Source organism: Rhinolophus sinicus, chromosome 6 (genome assembly GCF_057876585.1).
Source record: "Rhinolophus sinicus isolate RSI-liver-muscle chromosome 6, RSI-T2T, whole genome shotgun sequence".
In the NCBI taxonomy this organism is placed as follows: domain Eukaryota; kingdom Metazoa; phylum Chordata; class Mammalia; order Chiroptera; family Rhinolophidae; genus Rhinolophus; species Rhinolophus sinicus.
In genome coordinates this window covers 45,671,288-45,691,615 of record NC_142506.1, presented here as the reverse complement: position 1 = coordinate 45,691,615, position 20,328 = coordinate 45,671,288, and the positions used below count along the sequence as shown (strand labels likewise).

The window sequence follows — 20,328 nt, the reverse complement described above, 5'->3', positions numbered from 1 at the left end:
TAAGAGACACAACTGGAAACAACGGGTTACCTTATTTAAATTCAAATTTGCACCAACCAACTGCAAGACATCTTTGAAACTGTGACATTTGAATATGGAGTATTATATGGTATCAAAAAATTACTGTTACTTCTTAAGATAATAATAGCAAGAGTACTATTTGGAAAATTCTTACCAGTTAGATATGCATACTTGAATGCATACTGAAACACTGAAGGGTAAAGTGACATGAGTCTAGGATTTAATTTAAAATACCCCAGTTTAAAAAAAAAAAAAAAAAAAGATGATAATGGGCAAAAGAGATGATCAAAATGACAAAACATTGACAATTACTGAAACATGTTTAATGCATACAAATGGTTCATTACACTATTTTCTCCTCTTTTTTTTAACATTTCCAAATGAGCCCAAATAAAAGGTTCTTTGTTTTCCAATTACACATTTCGAGTACAGTTCTGTTTTGTTTTGTCTTAACCAGAGGCAAGAATCAATAAATACTGATGTCTGAAAATAGTTTAGAATAATGCTAACAGTGGTTATTGACTCATGTTTTCCACCGCCTTCCTAACTGTGGGTATATTAGGCAATTCACATATATCTCGCTCACCTTTTCCTTTGTTCTGAGCTCATCAAACATCTGTTGGATTTCCAGCTTCCAGTCATCTTGCATGGAATGAAAAGATTCCTGAGGCATTTCAGTCATAACTGCCCCTTCAATAGCAGTCAGTTGTTCAAGAATTAAGGCAAATGATGGACGAATATGTGGGTCTTGTTGCCAGCATTCTAAAATAAACAAGAATCACATTAATTCCATTTCTCAGCATCGTTCAGCTTATCGGCCCATGCTGATACTGTCTGCTGCATATTTTAAAAATCTCCTGATAATGATTTTGACTATTGTATTTTACACAGTGTACATGTCAGCAGCATGCATAATAATTACTATCAGATAGGCCTCTTGTTGTCTCTATTTTATGACATCGGTACATTTTCCTTGCCTTACCAGGAACTCTGTTTGGGGGCCTCAGACGGCCAGATGATTTACTGAGATAGAGTTCCATAATTCAAGAAAACCAAAGTCTCTAAAATATTATAATCAAGGGAGGGGTTCTGAGAAATAGTCTAATAATTAAGTAAGCTAACTTGCTGTTTATAAAAAGAGCTAGTTAATTTTTAAGAGATAAGGATTAAATAGATAAGGTCATGGCAAACCATGCCAGTTAAGACTGTAAAACATTTTTGATCCTTAGGTAGGATTAAAAAATAGCAGATGGGGAGTCAATTCAGTATTGTCTTTGAACTCTGCTCGTGTACTTGGTGAAAACTTTACTACCAGTCAGTTGAATTTTGTACATAAATGAGTCACTGATAAAACTGGACTGTTTTTAAGTTACTTAGACCTGACATCTTAGATCAAAGACAAGGTTTCTAAGTCTTATGTAAGTACTTAAAAGCATTTGAAAATGAGAATGACAGAAATTACTCTTTGGGTTAAAAGAATAGAGATGTTCCGATGAGCAAGTCCCTGTGCCCCGACAGATACACACAGAGACTGGTGCACAGATACCTTTCATGAGCTTGGCGAACGGCTCGGGACAGGTGGATGGGATGGGCAGCGTGAGCTTGTTGACGGCTACCCCATAAGCCACAGCGAGACCGTCAATGCCACGATAGGGGACCTCTCCCGTGAGCAGCTCCCACAGCAGGACTCCATAGCTAGAAAGCCAAGTTTTCATAAAGTGAAAAGGGTGAGACGCTGTCTTTTCCTTACGACACACTTGGTGGGATAAATGTATCAGTACCGTCCTCCTGCTCCCAGGAAGACTCTTCTCTTCCAACAGAGCCCCTGAGTGGCCCTCATCCCAAGGAGAGATGTGGGCTCCTCCAGTTCCCCTCTCAAACACATTCCTTCGCAGAAATCAGCTGTGCATTCGCCAGAGGAATTTAAACGACTTCATGAACAGGAAAGCTTAGGAGCGGTACATGGTTGAATTCAGCAGGGTCCGCATCAGGCTACACTTTGAGAGTAAAGTGGTTGTTTCGATGTTTGTCCTTCTATCTCATTTCCCCACACTGAGATAAAACCACTGGAGGATTGTTAGGATGTAAAGATTCTAGCCCCACAGAAATCTCACACTACATACCACAGGACTGAGATGGAATCACGTGGATTCTCTTCAAAGGTTTTAGAAAGTGTGTATCTTTCTGCTTCTCCCTTCGTATTTTAGGAGACATGTTATTTTTTTTTTTTTGGAAGGGAAAAAAGCCTTTTAATAGTATAAAAGTTGTTTACTGGTGTTTCTACTGTAAAGCTAGTCTATAAATCAAAATGAAAAAGCAATTATATACGTGACAGTGATCAGAGACTACAGTACAGACATTTCATCTAACATTTGGCTGATGAATTTTAGTATAACAGATCATGACTTAATATTTTTTACACAGTTATGACCTAGAGCAGAACTGAAAACAAAATAAAACACATATCCAAGTCAATACATCTTCTCGGCAATATCTGGGTTTAGGTGAATCTGGAGGAAGTAGGTAAAGCTGTCAAATACCTTCTCTCTTAAACCAACAGAAAAAATATAAATTGGTAGAAGTAGTATTTGTTTTACTATAGATTCCAATGTGAAATTTTCATAAGTACACAAGTACATTATTAACATTTAAACACACCCCCATAAATATATGCACACAGCCCATTAATTAAATAGGGGGAATTAAAACATACTTTCAAGTGAAAATGAATTTAAGAAAAAACTGCATTCACAAATCTAAAAGGTATACAAAAATGAAATTATAAAATAAATAATGAATATAGGTGTCAACTAAACCTCCATAAAAACCTGCCTGCAAATGTGGATACAGTGATTGTCCACACTTGTGAAGGTTTGGATGAGTCGACATTCCCCAGGGAGAGCCATTTAGTTTCTCTGACTCCAGTACATAGAGAAGAATTTTTGGACATAAAATAGTATTTACTCTATTATATATTACAGTCTTTGTTAACAGTCACCATCCTTATCACATTTAGGGTTAACTTACTGTGTCTTAATCTATGTAATACATTCTGAAATAGCAATGTTTAAGTCAAGGCTTTTACCTATCAGTCCACTTGTTTCAAGTTCTCTATCAAAGTAATAGCTTCCTATTTTTGTTATATCCTAAATAGCTATCATATCATGCAATCTGGGTCAACTAGGTAAGAAAGATTTTTTACTGTTTCTCATCTTTTTAACTTTACTCCAGTATTTATTAATTGTGTACATGGGCCTGATTAAGCCAGTGAAAATGATATTTTACTACCAGAAACAACACATTTCTTATTAAACAAAATCAGTTTCATCAAATACTAAATCCACAATATTTTCCTTGGCTTAAATTGAGTGTATTTGCTTTCCATTTTTCCAAAGTCATTGCAACCTTGCCAGAACTACATCACTTAAACTTTCTTTTTTTTATAACTGCAAAAAATCTAAACTGTGACATATAATATTTACGCTAAATACACTTAAAGTAGACAATGAAATTTCAAGTAAAATAAATTGTATCCACATATGTTGGACCAAACAGGTCTCAACATCTAGATTTTACTTCTATAAATTACACAAATACATTGTATATTCTTAAATAATGAATGCTCACAATATTAATTTGTAAGCCTTTCCACATAAAATGACTTACACAGGAATGTGAATGGATCAATATTTCTGTTACAACGTTCTCTCAATTTTTTTCTTTTGTGTCTATTGTTTTGTCTAGGAAGGTTTCCAGAGACTACTGTATTATTAGTCGTTATGCTTTGGCTATGAAATCTCTTTGAGCTGAATGAGGCAACACTGGTTATTAAGGCTTATTTCTATGATGGAGCATTATCCTTAAAACTGATGCCATTTCCAGAAAACAGTGAGAATCACAGCTATCTTGAATCTTCGGGCTCTGTTTTGATGACTTTCTTTTCTAAAGTAAAAGCTGAGTGAGGGTAGTCTTTTAAAATTCCAAGGCTCTCTGATGAGTGGGACTTTGATTCACTAGAGTAAAGTCTACTCAGCTCCCCATCCACCACAAAATGATGGGGTTGTCTGTTCTGTAAATTAGGTATTCGGAGATTCAAAGGTCTTTCTCCTTGTCCATCAGAGTTATCAGAAGTCAAGCCATTAGGGCTGTGCTCTTCTGAGCTTTGCCTGTAAAGTCCTGCAGACAGTCTCCTTTCGGCATGCTGCAGCCTCTCATAGCCGGCCTGGGTGCAAAGGAACTCCATCTGCTTTGCCATCACCTTTTCAGGCTGAGAACTGAGAGCAGCAATTTCTTCACTCTTAGCTTTAGCCTGCTAGAAGAGTGTTTGCACGGAGTCCTGGAAATCTGGAAACCCATCCTCCACTTTAATTCTCTTTGGAGATAATTCATCTCTTTCTCCACATTTTGACTTGGTGGTTCTGTAAGTATATTTATAGGTGACTTCTCGAGAAATCTGCCTAGCCAGGGCAAAAAGTTCATCTCTTCTTGTCAGCAGGGCATTATCCTTCACACAGAGCTGAGCAGCCGCTTCATTAACAGTAAGCTCATGAAGCGTGAGCTGTTTCCCATCCTTTCTCTTTGAGTCAAACCTGCCATATATCGCACTATACTTTCGAATTTCTTCCTCTTTGTATGGGTCCTCATCACTCATCTCAAAGATGTGACCGATCATTTTGGCCAACTTCTTGTTGGTTTTCAGCAGCTCTTTCACTTCGTTCAAGTCACTTTTTGGCAGCGTGGGGGCCATTCGCTCTACACACTCTGCTACAGAGAGGGCAGCGGCAGCATCCAGTGCCTCGCTGCTTTCCTTTGGGGAAGCTGGGGAGCCAAGGTCTGCTGGGGAGAGGCTCTGCTCGCTCTCAGTGCCATGGTGGCCTTGCCAGAGTCTGGACTCACCAATCCCCTGCAGCGCTAAGCTCCCCACCACATCCGATTTCCCCTGTCCCAAGCTCTGCACACAGGTGATGGCCGCACACTTGGGGACTTTGACATGAGGTTCCCGGGCGTTGCTACTCCTTTCATAACTACTGCAGGAGATTCCCAGCCATGTTGGTGATCCCTCTGGCAATTTATAGATGGGTATGCTACTAACAGGGAGGGAAGTCAAGGGCTGATTGAAAAGGCCAGGGTTTGTAACCCAGTCTCTCAAAGCCTTCTGTAGCCTTCTAACATGAAGGGGCTTGCTAGCCATGCCCACCAGGGCCATGATTTCCAAGAATTCCTCTTCCCCAGCTTCACAGAGTTGCTGGACATCATCACCACCTTGCTGAATAAAGGCATCAAAATAAGAAAGCAGGTTGGCTTTTTGTAGTATTCGGTACAGCTGCAACTCCCCCAGGGTCCTGGGTAAGGCCGCAGCCATTACTGTAGATAGGCTTAACTCGGCCAGCGGCTGCAGCAATCTTGGCGCGCTCTCCCCCGAGGACTGCTCAGCCCCAACTCTGAAGTGACGGCCCGGTGCGGATCTCCCTCCTCAGGCGGCTGCGGCGGCCGGGACGCCCCCGCTCCCATCGAGGGGGGAAGGGAAAGTGGTGGGCGCGATCTCCCTGCTCCCCCCACAGCTCCGACCCGCCGCTTCCCGCCCGCCAGCCCCGACGGCGCTCGCTCAGCCGCGGTGGCGGCGGCGGCTCCTCCGGGCTCCGCCGCGCGGGCGGCGGCGGCGGCGTCTCCCCCGCCGCGTACTCCCTCCTCCTCCTCCCTCTTCTTCCCTCCCCGGGCCCGCTGCACCCTCCCCCTCCCCCGCCCGCCTCCGCCGCCCAGGAGACATGTTATTAATATTTTCATCATACTGCTTAATGGTAATGGACAAAAGGAATCAACGTGGGCCTCCCTGTGCCGGCTGGTAGCATGTGACATCTTTTTGTAAGGGAGAGGCTTAAGTGAAATGGGCATGAAAAGCTAAGAACAACGGTAGTCGCTATGATCTCAGAGTGTCAGCAGATGTGATGTAGGTTTTCTGCTGCTCGGGTCTTCAAGGCAAAAGCAGTTCCAAAAACCGAGAAAATACACAGTACAAAGCCTTGTAAATGAAAATTTAAAATGAAGCTGAAGGACCAAATTTCACTTCACACCCTTACCACAAACTTGAAGGTAGCATAGAGGAGCCCAGAAATAAGCGTGTACATTACATATATTTATTCTCTTCTACAACACCAGTCAGTAACTTCGTTTCCCTTTATCTTCTTCAAAACATAAAGTACACTTTAATACACAAAAAAACAGTCACTCAGATGACTCACTTGTCTTTAAATGGAAACACATAACCATATAAGGAATAATCATATTTACTTTCTTTTTTATTTCTATTAACATAAGTATTACAGTCCTACAGTCATATTTGCTTGTCCTATTTTTCAATTACAGTTCATTTCATATTATTTTATATTAGTTTCAGGTGTATAGCATAGTGGTTAGGCATTTGTATAATTTATGAAGTGATCCCCCCAGATCTGTCTGGTACCCACCTGGCACTATACATAGTTATTACAATATTATTGACTATATTCCCTATACTTTACTTTATATCCCTGTGACCATTTTGTAATTGCCAATTTGAATTTCTTAATCCTTCCACCTTTTCACCCTGCCCCCCAACCCCTTTCCCATCTGGCAGCCATCAGTTTGTTCCCTGTATCTATGAGTCGGTTTGTAATCTGTTTGTTCATTTATTTTGTTTCTTAGGTTCCACATATAAGTGACATCATACGGTATGTGTCTCTGTCTGACTTATTTCACTTAGCATAATACCCTCCAGGTCCATCCATGTTGTTGCAAATGGTTAAGTTTTCATTCTTTTTTATTGCTTAGTAATATTCCATTATATGTATGTGGAGGGTGCCAAGATGTTAACACTTTGGTCAACGTTACTCAAGCAGTAGTTGGCCATAATCAGAATTGTCTGGACACTGATAGTAGCCACTTTGAGCACCTCTTGTAATTGCAAAAGTAAAACGTGACTTGTATTCATCTTTTGTTATCGGTATATATTAATACAGTTTTTTCCTTTCTTAAAATGTGTATATTCATACATTTTTTGGCATCCTCTGTGTGTGATTGTATCGTGCAAAAAATGTATATACATATTAATAAAGGAAAACTGTATTAAAATTGTAATACCCAATATATACCGGTAACAAAAGATGAATACAAGTCACATTTGGCTTCTGCAAATACAAGAGGGCTCAAAGTGGTTCCCATCAGCATCCAGACACTTCTGATTACGGTGAACAACTGCTTGAGCAATGCTGACCAAAGTGTCCACTTGTGTACATTTTTTTGGCACCCCTGGTATGTGTGTGTATATACACATGCACGCGCATATGCACATATGCACATATATACATCTTCTTTATCCATTTGTCTATTAATAGGCACCTAGGTTGCTTCTATATCTTGGCTATTAGTAATAAGCACTGCAGTGACCATGGAGGTGCATATATCTTTTTGAATTAGTGTTTTGGATTTCTTTGGATAAATACCCAGAAGTGGATTGCTGGGTCAAAGGTAGGTCTAGTTTTAATTTTTTGAAGAAGCACCATACTGTTTTACATAGTGGCTGCACCAATTTGCAATCCCATCATCAGTGCATGAGGGCTCCTTTTTCTCCACATCCTCGCCAGCACTTATTGAATTATTGATGATGGCCATTCTGACAGGTGTGAGGTGATATCTCATTGTGGTTTAAATTTGCATTTCTCTAATAATTAGTGACATTGATCATCTTTTCATATGTCTATTGGCCATCTGTATGTCCTCTTTGGAGAAATGTCTATTCAAGTTCTCTGCCCATTTTTTAATTGGATTGTTTGTTTTTTTGGTGTTGAGTTGTATACGTTTTCTATAAATTTTGGATATTAACCCCTTATCAGATATATCATTGACAAATACCTTCTATTCCGTAGGTTGTCTTTTCCTTTTGTTGATGGTTTCCCTTGCTGCGCAAAAACTTTTTAGTTTATAGTTCCATTTGTTTACTTTTTCTTTTGTTTCCCTTGCCCGAGGAGACATTTCGGAAAAAAATATTACTACGAGCAGTGTCAGAGGGTTTACTGCCTATGTTTTCTTCTAGGACTTTTATGGTTTTGGGTCTTACATTTAAGTCTTTAATCCATTTTGAGTTTATTATTGTATATGGAGTAAGATGTTGGTTCAGTTTCATTTTTTTGCATGTATCTGTCCAGTTTTCCCACCATTTATTGAAGACTGTCTTTATCCCACTGTAGGTTCTTGCCTCCTTTGTCATAGATTAATTGACCACATAGATGTGGGTTTATTTCTGGGCTCTCTATTCCGTTCCATTGATCTATGTATCTGTTTTTATGACAGTACCATGCTGTTTTGATTACTGTGGCCTTGTAGTATAGTTTGATATCAGGTAGTGTGATACCTACCATTTTGTTCTTCTTTCTTAGGATTACTTGTTCTAGTTTTGTGAAAAATCACATTGGTATTTTGATAGGGATTGCATTGAATCTATAGATTGCTTTGGGCAGTACAGAGATTTTAATGACGGTAATTCTTCCTGTCCCTGAGCATGGTGTATGCTTCCACTTATTTGTGTCATGGATACAATTTATTCTTAGGTTGTTTTTTTTTATACAACTGTAAATGGGATTATTTTCTTAATTTCTCTTTCTGATAGATCATTATTGGTGTATAAAGATATAATTGATTTCTGAATAATAATTTTGTATCCTGCTACTTTACTGAATTTATTTATTAGTTCTAATGGTGTTTTGGTGGAATCTTTGGGATTCTCTACATATAGTATCATGTCTTCTGCAAATAAGGACAGTTTTACTTTTTCCTTTCCAATTTGGATGCCTTTTATTTCTTTTTCTTTTTTGATTGCTGTAGGAAGGACTTTCAACACTATGTTGAATAAAAGCAGTGAAGTAAGACATCCTGTGTTGTTCCTGATCTTAAGGAAAACGCGTTTAGCTGTTCCCCATTGAGTATGATGTTAGCTATGGATTTGTCATATATGGCATTTATTATGTTGAGATATGTTTCCTCTATCCCCACTTTGCTGAGAGTTTTTATCATAAATGGATGAGTTTTGTCAAACAACTTTTCTGCATCTATTGATATGGTCATATGACTTTTATCTTTCATTTTATGTGGTGTATCACGTTAATTGATTTGCAGATACTGAACCAACTTTGCATCCCAGGAATAAATCTCACTTGATTGTGGAGTATGATCTTTTTAATGTATTGATGAATTTGATTTGCTGATATTTTGTTGAGGATTTTTGCATCTAAGTTCATCAAGGATATCGGCCTATAATTTTCTTTTTTTTTTTGTAATGTCTTTGTCCAGTTTTGGAATCAGGGTAATGGTGACCTCATAGAATGAATTGGGAGCTTTCCCTCTTCTTGAATTTTTTAGAATAGTTTGAGAAGAGTAGGTGTTAATTCTTCTTTAAATGTTTTGTAAAATTCACCTGTGAAGCCATCCAGTCCAGTACTTTGTTGGGAGGTTTTTGATTACTGATTTGATTTCATAAGTAGTAATCAACCGTTTCAGATTTCCTTTCTTCTTGATTCAGTCTTGGAAGATTGTATGTTTCTAGGAATTTATCAATTTCTTCCATATTGTCCAATTTGTTTGGCATATAATTGCTTGTAATATTTTCTTATAATCCTTTGTATTTCTGTGGTGTCAGCTGTCATATCTCCTCTTTCATTCCTGATTGTATTTATTTGGGTCCTCTCTCTTTTCTTCTTGATGAGTCTGCTTGAAGGTTTATTAATTTTGTTTATCTTTTCAATGAACCAGCTCTTGGTTTCATTGATCTTTTATATTTTTTTTAGACTCTATTTCATTTATTATTTCCTTCCTTCTACTCACTTTTAGCTTTGTTTGCTATTCTTTTTCTAGTTCCTTTAAGTGTAAGGTTAGATTGTTGCATTGAGATTTTTCTTATTTCTTGAGGTAGGTCTGGACTGCAAATTTCCTTCTTAGGACTGCTTTTGCTATGCCCATAGACTTGGGGTAGTAGTAGTTTCGTTTTCATTTGTTTCAAGGTGTCTTTTGATTCTTTCTTTGTCATTGTTAACCCGTCCATTGTTCAGTAGCACGTTATTTAGCTACATGTGTTTTGTGTTTTCAGGTTTTTTTCTTGTAATTGATTTCTAGTTACATATCATGGTGGTTGGAAAAGTTGCTTGATATGATTTCAAGCTTCTTAAATTTATTGAGACTTGTTTTGTGGCCTAACATATGGCCTATCTTGTAAAATGTTCTTTGTGCACTTGAAAAGGATATATGTTCTGCTGCCATGGGGTGAAAGGGTCTAACAATATAAATTAAATCCATCTCGTCTAATGTGTTATTTACGCTGCTGTTTCATTGTTGATTTTCTGTCTAGAAGATTTGTCCATTGGTGTCAATGGGGTGTTAAAGTCCCCTACTATGATTGTATTCCTGTCGATCTCTACCTTTATGTCAATCAATGTTTGCTTGATTGACATATATTTAGGTGCTCCTATGTTGGGTGCATAAATATTTACAAGGGTGATGACCTCTTGTTGGATTGATCATTACTTATGTCCTTCTTTGTCTTTTATTATAGTCTTTGTTTTGAAGTCTACTTTGTCTGGTATAAGTATTGCTACCTCAGCTTTTATTTCATTTCCATTTGCATGCAATACCTTTTTCCATCCCTTTACTTTCAGTCTGTGTGTGTCTTTTGACCTGAAGTGGGTCTCTTGTAGACACCATATGTAAGGGTCTTGCTTTCTTATCCATTCAACCACCCTATCCTATGTCTTTTGATTAGAGCATTTAATCCATTTACATTTTAAGTGATTACTTATAGATACATAGTTATGGCTATTTTATTATTCATATTTTGATCTTTTCTTTCTTCTTATTCTTCTTAAAGAAGTCCCTCTAACATTCCTTGTAATACTGGTTTGGTGGTGATGAACTCCTGTAGCTTTTTCTTGTCTGGGAAGCTCTTTATCTGTCCTTCAATTCTAAATGATAGGTTTGCTGGGTAGAGTAATCTTGCTTGTAGGTCTTTGCTTTTCATCACTTTGCCTATTTCCTATCAGTCCCTTCTGGCCTGAAAAGTTTCTGTTGAGAAATCAGCTAATAATCTTATAGGAGTTCCCTTGTAAATAACTAGCTGTCTTTCATTTGCTGCTTTTAGGATTCTCTCTTTGTCTTTAACCTTTAACATTTTAATTAGGATGTGTCTTAGTGTGGGCCTCTTTGGATTCCTCTTATTGGACTCTGCACTTCCTGGACTTGTATATCTATTTTCTCTGCCAGATAAGATAAGCTTTCAGTCATTGTTTCTCCAAATAGGTTTTCAGTCTCTTTTCTCCTTCTGGTACCCCTATGATGCTCATGTTGTTACGCTTGATGTTGTCCCAGAGGTCCCTTAAACTATCCTCATTTTTCAAATTGTCTTTTCTTTTTCTTGTTCTGATTGGGTGTTTTCTACTTCCTTGTCTTCCAAATCACTGAAGTGATCCTCTGCTTCATCTAATCTGCTATTGATCCCTTCTAGTACAGTCTGCATTTATTTTATTCTTTATTTCTGATTCGTTCTTTTTTACAGTTTCTATGTCCTTTTTTATGGTTATTATCTCTTTGTTGAAGTTCTCACTAAGTTCCTTGAGTATCCTTATTAACCAGTGTTTTGAACTCTGTATCTGGTAGTTTGCTTATTTCCATTTCATTTAGTTCTTTTTCTGGACTTTTCTCATTTCATTTGGGACACATTTGTTTCCTCATTTTGGCTGCCTATCTGGTTTGTTTCTGTGTATCAGATCTCCAATGTCTCTCAGTCTTAGCCAGGTGGCTTTATGTAGTAGGTGTCTTGTATAGCTCAGTGACACTATCTCCCTGATCACCTGTACCATGTGCTCCAGGAGTGTCCCTTGTGTGGGTTGTGTGTGCCCTCTTGTTGTAGTTGAGCCTTGATTGCTGTTGGCAGGTCGGTGGGTGGGAGTGACTCTCCGGCAGACTGACTGTGAAGATTGGCCACACCCGCAGCATATGAGATGTTGTGTTGCAGCTGACCCCACAAAGTGGGATTCACTCCAGTGAGCTCGTGTGCCTGTTGTGACCACCCTTTGGGTGTGCTGCTTGTGGGGCTAATCTGGTAGTGCTCTGCTGTGGTCTAAAGCCAGACTTTGGGTGTGTTGGTTTTGGAGCTTCTTTGGAGGGGTCCCCGTGCAGGCCAAGATCAGCCTCTGCCTGTGATTATCTCGGGGCTATGTGGTAGGAGTTACAAAGCTATCTACAGTTTCTCACTGCCTGTGCTGGACCTAGAGTGTGTGGGAGAGGCCATGCTGCGAACCAAGGCTGGCTGCCATACGATTCAGGTTTGATACCAGTGCTGAGCCTGGGCCCCTTGAAAAAGTCTCAGAGCACAGTAAGGCCCACCACCAACAACCACAGACCACTGAGAGTTGTCCATGAAAGACTGCAGCATGGGTTGGGGCTAGTTACCCATTACCGAAAGTACCTCCAGTGATGCATGAGCCAAGGCCTGGTGTTTGCGGCTTAAAGAGCTTCCTGTGGTGCATGGGGTGGGGGTGCCTGCCCGGCCATCAAAAGCACCTCCAGTGATTCTCGAGTTGGGTGGGGCAGGGCCCTAGGGAGTCATCTGTGTGGCACAAGCAGAGTTTACCAGGCCAGTGCAGTTTCAGATTTGGCCACATGGGTGGAGGGCTCAACATAGGAAAGATGGTGCTTGCCTGTAGGCTACATGGAAGAAATGGTGGCTGTCCCTCTAGCCCTTGCCCTGCAGCCACACAACTTAGTCTCTCCCTGTATGTCTCCGGTGCCTCCTGAGTCACTGTCCCTTCCCTGGAGCTTAGGGTGAGTGCCTCCAAGTGAGTGAGTCTGTGTGCACAGATCCTTTAAGAGGATGTGTGGGTCTCCAACCACCCTCTTATCTCACCTCAGCAGTCAGAATACTCACTGATTTTCAAAGCTAGATGTTGTGGGGGACCTCCTCCCAATACTGGAACCTTGGCCTGGGGAGACTGCTGTGGGGCTGGGGTCCCTTGCTCCTCAGGGGGGACCTCCACTGCCGAGATATCCCTCCCCATCCTCAACCACCACACATGGGGGTGGGGCCTGCCCATTTACCATCTCCAGCCCTCCTATTAGTTCCCATGTGGCTGCTGCTTTATATCCTTAGTTATAGAACTTCTGTTCAGCCAACCTTCAGATGATTCTCCAGGTTTATTGTGTTATTATTCAGTTATAATTTTAATGTGGTCATGGGAGGAGGCAAGCACAGCATTTATCTACTCTGCCATCTTGCCCGGAACTCCAACCTCTTATTTACTTTTCTAATGTTTTAAAACTTCATTAGGTTTAAGTTAAAGAAAAAAATGCTTGAATTTTGGATTATCTTCTAATCTTGAGAGACATGGGGATTCACCCATCACAAATACAATGGAAAAAGCCTTCTGTGAAGAAGACCTGGTCTGCACAGAGCTGGGAATTCTCTGGACTCCAGGTTCAAGTATACCTGGATATGATGACTTTTCATTGAAGACTCTCCATTAGTGCCTCTTGAACTCCAAACTTAATAATGAACGCATTCAGAAAAAGAACGTAGAAACCAAAGAATGTGCCAATTGCAGGGTCTCAGGGACCCTCCAACTCATGTTCTGCTGGCCCTAAGCAGAGGTGTTTGAGCCCCGGGTCCCCTGAGTCTGGGGCTCCTGCTCTGAACTGGGATAACAGGTATCATTGAAAGACAATTGGATCGAGAAGCAACAGACTTGAGTTTGAGCTTTGGGAGTATTACTACCTACTAGCTATGTCTCCACTCATAGGGACCTTAAAGTTGGTCTTGAGTTAACTTATCTATAAAATAATAGTGATATCTGTTCAATCATCTCAAAGAACTCTTTTATATTTTTATTTAAATTTGAAAAAAAAATTTTTTGCAATCTAGGTACTAAACTTTTTTTTCAGTTATAGTTGACATACAATATTACATTAGTTTTAGGTATACAACATTATAATTAGACACTTATGTTAACTTACAAAGTGATCACTTCATCAGTCTAGTACCCATCTGACATCTACATAGTTATTACAATATTATTGACTATATTCTCTTTGCTGCACTTCACATCCTCATGGCTGTTTTTATAACTCCAATTTGTATTTCTTAATCCGTTCACCTTTTCACCCTGTCCCCCAACCTCCCTCCCATCTGGAGACCATCGGTTTGTCTCTGTATCTATGACTCTATTTCTGTTTTGTTTGTTCCTTTATTTCTTAAAAAATAAATATATAGTAGAAAATTATACAAAGCTATAACTATTAGCAAGGAAGTTGTAGCCAATATTTTTCAAAGGTTATCTGTTGAAAAGTATCTGTATTATTGTTCATAGGTCAATCAACAAAAGTCACCTCAGAACAGGGGACCAAAAAAAATCTTAGAATAACTGAAAACCATCTAAATTTAAAGAAACTTCCTTGCTATTGTCATTAGCAAACAACAAAACGAAAACAAACAGTAACGACCATATAACTTTACTTCTTGAAAGTTTCAGAGAATGAGTACTTCAGGATAGGTCACTTTTTCAGAGGAGAGGGTTTACCCTGGTTAAATCCAATGTGAAAAATGGAACTATATTTCTACAGTATAATGCGTATTTTTCTGTTCTCTGAAACCGGGGAGGGTACAGTATAAATGAAGCCCCGTCCTGAGCACTCACGCGGCCTGACAGGCTGCGGCAGTCAGAGCATGGGTCGATCTCAGGCTTGGGGCCCGAGTCTGCTACTTACTAGTTTTACAACCTGGGGAAATTTAACCTCTCAGGGCCTTGGATACTTACTCTGCAAGTGTGGGCTAATCACAGGAGATACTGTAAAATTCAGTGATAACAGCCGTCTCAGTTACCTTGCAGTATAACATCTGGTATGGAGGAAGGAAGTGGGGGACGATGGTCAGTAGGGACACAAGATGGTCAGCAGCACTTACGGGAATATTAGAAAAAGAGATGCTAAAGCAAAGGTATGTGCAATTCAGAGGTGGCCTTCCGTGCCCTTCCCCATCCTGACATGCCAGTACTCTAGAATTCTTTGCTATAGTAACACGTCCTGCAGCTGGGTGGGGATGTTTAGCTCCACAGGTAGATGGCTCTAGAAGTTAGCAGTCCCTAGTCCTTTTCATAGCATTTCATGCTTTTTATCTTCCTGCTACCTATTTTGTTTCTAGTTGCCTGTTTTTATTACCAGCTTAGCGTCCCTCTCTCTTCTTCTAATAAGCTGCTTTAACTGAAAATCAGATAATTCAGCTTATAAAACTGAGAATGAGAAATAAACAAATTTTGAGAGATGACCTCTCCAATGAATGCATAGAGTTGAAGACCCATTTTATGGCTGGTTTTAGAAATTTTTTTTTCTTACTTCTTAACTGTCTCCTATATTTAAAGTAGATAAAGTTGCTATAAAGCATTTATATAGATTGTACAGTGATCCCACTGCTCGTAATTACATACTTTGTAAAGGAAACACACAAAATGAAATGGTTAGAGTCTGAGGTAATGTTTTAAATGTAAAATTGATTTTGATGTATTTTATTTGCTTTTAGAGTCTTGAAACATAACTTCTTAGGAGAATCACCTGTTTCACTTAAGTATTTTGGTAGCATATGGTCAGAAAATTACTGTAAGTAAATCAAGGAAACAACTTAATGTTTTATAAAGACACACATGCTCTGGCTCTATCAGCAGATGGTCTAATTCATTAAGGGCTCAGGCACTTGTGTTTTTCGCAATGGCCCTAAGGCACTATAGAACCCCTAATACAGTTGATAAATTTCTTAAAAGTCATAAGTAGAACAATTAAATTACATATTAAATGCAGAGGATGAGCTTTAAATTTAAAGGAATTTTTTGGAACTTATACTAACAGATTCTGCCACTGACCTAATGTGTGATTTGGAGAAAGTAACTTCCAGTGCTTCCAATGGTTTAAGAGGAAATTTTTATTGATCATGACTTTGGAAATCAGATAGATCTGGACTCAAATAGCAGTTCTGTCATTTATCAGATATGGATTCTTAGCAACTGACATTTCCCATTAGCCATAGTTTTCTCTTATTGTAAAAAAACCCTGGAATTTTAACCACAACCAGATACCACTTCACAACTACTAGGAAGGCTAGAGTAAAACTGTCATGGAACAACAAGTGTTGGCGAGGATATGGGGAAATTGGAGCCCTCATACGCTGCTGCTGGGAATGAGAACAGAGCAGCTGCTTGGGAGACTAGTGTGGCAGCTCCCAAATGATGAACCACAGAATTAGCATATGGCCCAGCAATCAAAGTCCTCAGGATATGCCCGAGACAACTGAAAACACGTCCTCACAAAAACCTGCTCTCGAATGTTCGGAGCAGCAACAGCCAAAAAGTGGAAACAACTCTCATGCCCATCAACTGATGAAGTGATAAACAAAATGTGGTCAATCTACATGATGGAATCCTATTCAACCTTAGAAAGGAAGGGAATTCTGTCACATACTGCAACATGGATGAACCTTGGGGACACCGTGCTAACTGGAAGAAGCCAGTCACAAAGGACCACACATTGTAGGATTCCATTTATATGAAATGTCCAGAATAAACAAATCTAAAGATACCAAATGCACATTGCCTGGAAGGAATGCAGTGTTGGGGTGATGGCTAAGGGGTGTGGTTTCTTTTTTGGGGTTATGAAAATGTTCTAAAATTGATTGTGGTGTATAATATGCTAAAAGTTATTGTATTGTACAGTTTAAATAGGTGAATTGTGTGATATGTGAATTATATCTCATTCAGCTGTTAAAAAACAACAGAAAAAAAGCTGGAATTTTAATACACAGCAGTTAATTTTGGAATAATTTCATAATCCAGAAAATTCTACACAGGCTCTGTGAGCATTACATAATGGTAAATAAGCTCCTGGTGCACAGGTACTGTTAACCGGAGATCTTCCTTTGTGCTTCTGCTGTTGATGGCATCTTCGTGCCCTGATGGTGCAGAGCTGAATGGAAAATCCAGTGACCTGGGATCCCATTGGGGTCCAGCTTTCCATTCTCAACTGGAAGCTTTAATCTTTAGAGGACGCAATCTATAAATGAAGGCGCTGATCTCAATTTTTTTCTCAAACTCCTTCCATGCTATTCTATCTGTGAATCATGAGGAATCAAACCTTTGTTTAAAGTGAAAATTCCCTTTTAGTTACTGACAAAATCTTGGCATTACTGTTAACTCCAGTTATAACCCGTTTTGATCAAATCTCAGATTTAACAAGAAGATGCTGCTAACAAATGGAAGTCATAACAATGACCTGAAATTACCTGTTCCACTGTGATGATACTGTCTTGATCAAAACGATAAAACCTTCAAAAAAGGCCTCCATTACCCTTTATGCTCAGAATTACTAGATACTTTGGGACTCTGAAAAGGAAGCTTAGCAACCAGTTTCTGCAGACGTTTGCAAAAGCAAAAAGCATGGTGCTTACCTCCAGATGTCACTTCCCTTAGAAAACAAGGAAGACTTGATGACTTCCGGGGCCATCCAGGCGTAGGTGCCCGCTGCACTCATTTTGGTGGTCCTGTGCCATTCTCTCGCTAATCCAAAGTCTGTGATCTTCAGCGTTTTGTTGCAGATGTCATCATGTTCTATCTTCTCAAGCAGCAAAACTAAAGAAAAATCAAAGGGGGCATATTTTCATATTCTTAGGATTTTTCACTCATCATTTTTCCTTTGCATTTACAAAAACAGTCTTCACTGCAGTTGGCAGAGTACATGAGCATGAACTTGTACTTTACCATTTTATCTTCCTGACATTACTTGTATCATAACCTTTAGTGGGTCAGGAGTGCCTAAAGTTATACAAGATTTTCTTTAAAAAAAAACACACACCACATGCAATAGAGCTTAGCATTCTTCATGAGTGTTTTCTTTATGTGAAAGTAAATGATTTCTGGCAACAGGGAACATTTACTGAGATAGCACAGGATCAGAAGTCTGTGAAAGTCTACCTGATAGGAAAAAAAATAGATTTCATTTTCCCAAGAAGTTAGGTCCTCATCTAAATGCAGTCTCTTCTACTGAATATATTAGAGAATATCTCAAATAGATGACTTGTTATCATAAATAATTATTATCAAACATTATATTAAATTTGCAAAATGCTCATTGGTACCTCGACTTGTGAAGATGTTTTAGGAGCTATGATTGCTTTACTGAAGCTTGAAATATGGCAAAAAGTGAAAACTGGAGAAACATCCAGAGGCTTCCCAGGCCCCAGGCTCCTGACCAAGTGCAGGCTGCACAGGGGCAACTATCAGGAGAGCTCACGCTGGTCGGGGAGCTCTCGGGAAACAGTACCTGAAAGAAAAGTGCTCCCCATCCTCCCCACCAGCATATCCACCTGCCCTTCTCATCCATCACTCCCCATCTGCCCTTCCCACCTTGGGTCCCTGTCTCCCCTGGTTGATTTTCCTCTGCCTATAACCATGCAGAAATGTTCCCGGGTTTTCCATGAGGTTCTAATGCAGCTACCTATCCAAGTTCCTTCGTCCCATTTGCTACAAAGGGAATGGTTTAAACTTACTGTTTTGTCTAACTTGCCTCCTTACTCCTTAGAATCCTGCATCCCGACTTGTAGCTCTGCTCTTCTACTCCAACTGAATGCTCGCAGGTCTGCCCTCTCCATTTTCCTGGTCACTACATTTACCTCTGGTCTCACCACTTTAAAATTGAGAATAGCATAAGACATTCATCATGTTGGATTTTGGGAACATGATCATAAAAAGGGCCATTTTTTCCAGATGCTATTTACAGGGATAATTAATGTTTACTGAATCCATTCTACTTGTCAGATACACTTTGGGATTTTAATCAGATAACCACACAATGTTACAGGTGGCATACTGTTAATTATCTGGACTTGATCGATAAGGAAACTGAGACATAGAGATGTTGCTGAGTCATCTGTCCAAAATCACAAAGCTGAGAAGCAGTGAAGCTCAAGCCATTTGACCCCAGAGCCCATGGCCCTAACTATGTCACTCAGTTGACGGATTGTATCAATTTTTCACAAATGCTGTCTTTATCTTTTGGAAATTTCTCTCTCTCTCTCTCTCTCTCTCTCTCTCTCTCTCTCTCTCTCTCTCACACACACACACACACACACACACACACACTCCTTTATTAGTGGGTTTGAAAGTGTTTTTAGCCAAAATCAATTTCATGGATGTCAGGAAATTCTATATCTTTTGCAAAGCTTGAAATTTCACTTGGCTGTGGATTCATGTTGTATTTCCATCGTATCATCAAACATTGTAAATGTCTGATGTAAAAGTCAAAGAGTTAATGCAGTTGGAGAGAACCAATACTAGGTTTAAACATGAAAAGATATCTGAGTGGGGACTTATTATATAAGTCACAACACTGAATAAATATTATTGTGTTGTAACATTTCTTTCCCCAAACAATCTTCTACCCGTGAGATTTAGAGAGCAAGGATGCCCTCTTCTATTTTTACATCCATTACGTAGATGACGGGTCAGGTTTTAAGGTGGTTATATGTCCATGGTTACACAGCTGGTAGATAAATAGCAAGGCCAAATTCTACCATTTTTTCTACTCTTAATCCCCATGCTATACTATGTAGTGCAGGACGGGGGCGGAGGCAGGGAGACTCACTTCTGTTTGGAGTGGCCTCTTCTTCCTTCTGTCCATCTATACTGTTCCTAGTCAAGGTTCAGCTTTCTTTGGAAACTTTTCTAGAGCATCCTACAAAATAGCGACTGTTTCATAATCATTCATTATCCATATATTGTTTTGTCAGTTATCTTTTCACTTAAAACTTATGGCCCTAAATTACATACAAACTATTTAATCCCAGGAACTATATTTTATAACTTTCCCCTGTGTTCCCCAATAATATCACCGCACACAGTACCTTGTATATCAAATGTTCAGTGGAATAGTTTTTATTAATGATAATTAGATAATTATCACCAGTTCTAACAAGAACATCACCTACCACTTTCTGATCCTCTATAGTTGTTTCCACGCATTTAATTTCTCATTTGATCCTCATACCATTCTATGAAGTGGGGATTATAACCTCATTTACAGTTTAGAAATATTATCCAAGATCATATGAGTATGGTTACAAATACCGACCTTGTGTTAGATGCCATCTGCATGACTACTGTGTTTCCCTGAAAATAAGACCTAGCCAGACAATCAGCTCTAATGTGTCTCTTGGAGCAAAAATTAATATAAGACCCGGTCTTATATTATGTTAGATAAGAC

At 39.3% G+C, this 20,328-nt stretch overlaps 1 protein-coding gene and 1 pseudogene across 2 annotated transcripts in view; both read right to left on the bottom strand.

Moving 5' to 3' along the window:
- MAP3K21 (mitogen-activated protein kinase kinase kinase 21) overlaps window positions 1-20,328 on the bottom strand; it is a 60,678-nt gene that overhangs the window by 27,300 nt on the left and 13,050 nt on the right. For both annotated transcript variants that reach the window (XM_074316662.2, XM_019712885.3), the window contains exons 2-4: window positions 17,519-17,699; window positions 1,568-1,716; window positions 608-783 (exon numbers count right to left, since the gene is read on the bottom strand). In XM_074316662.2, the coding sequence (XP_074172763.2) occupies window positions 608-783; window positions 1,568-1,716; window positions 17,519-17,699 (506 nt within the window). The remainder of the gene's footprint in view (window positions 1-607; window positions 784-1,567; window positions 1,717-17,518; window positions 17,700-20,328) is intronic.
- Window positions 1,768-5,717, bottom strand: LOC141567847 (NGFI-A-binding protein 1 pseudogene; annotated as a pseudogene).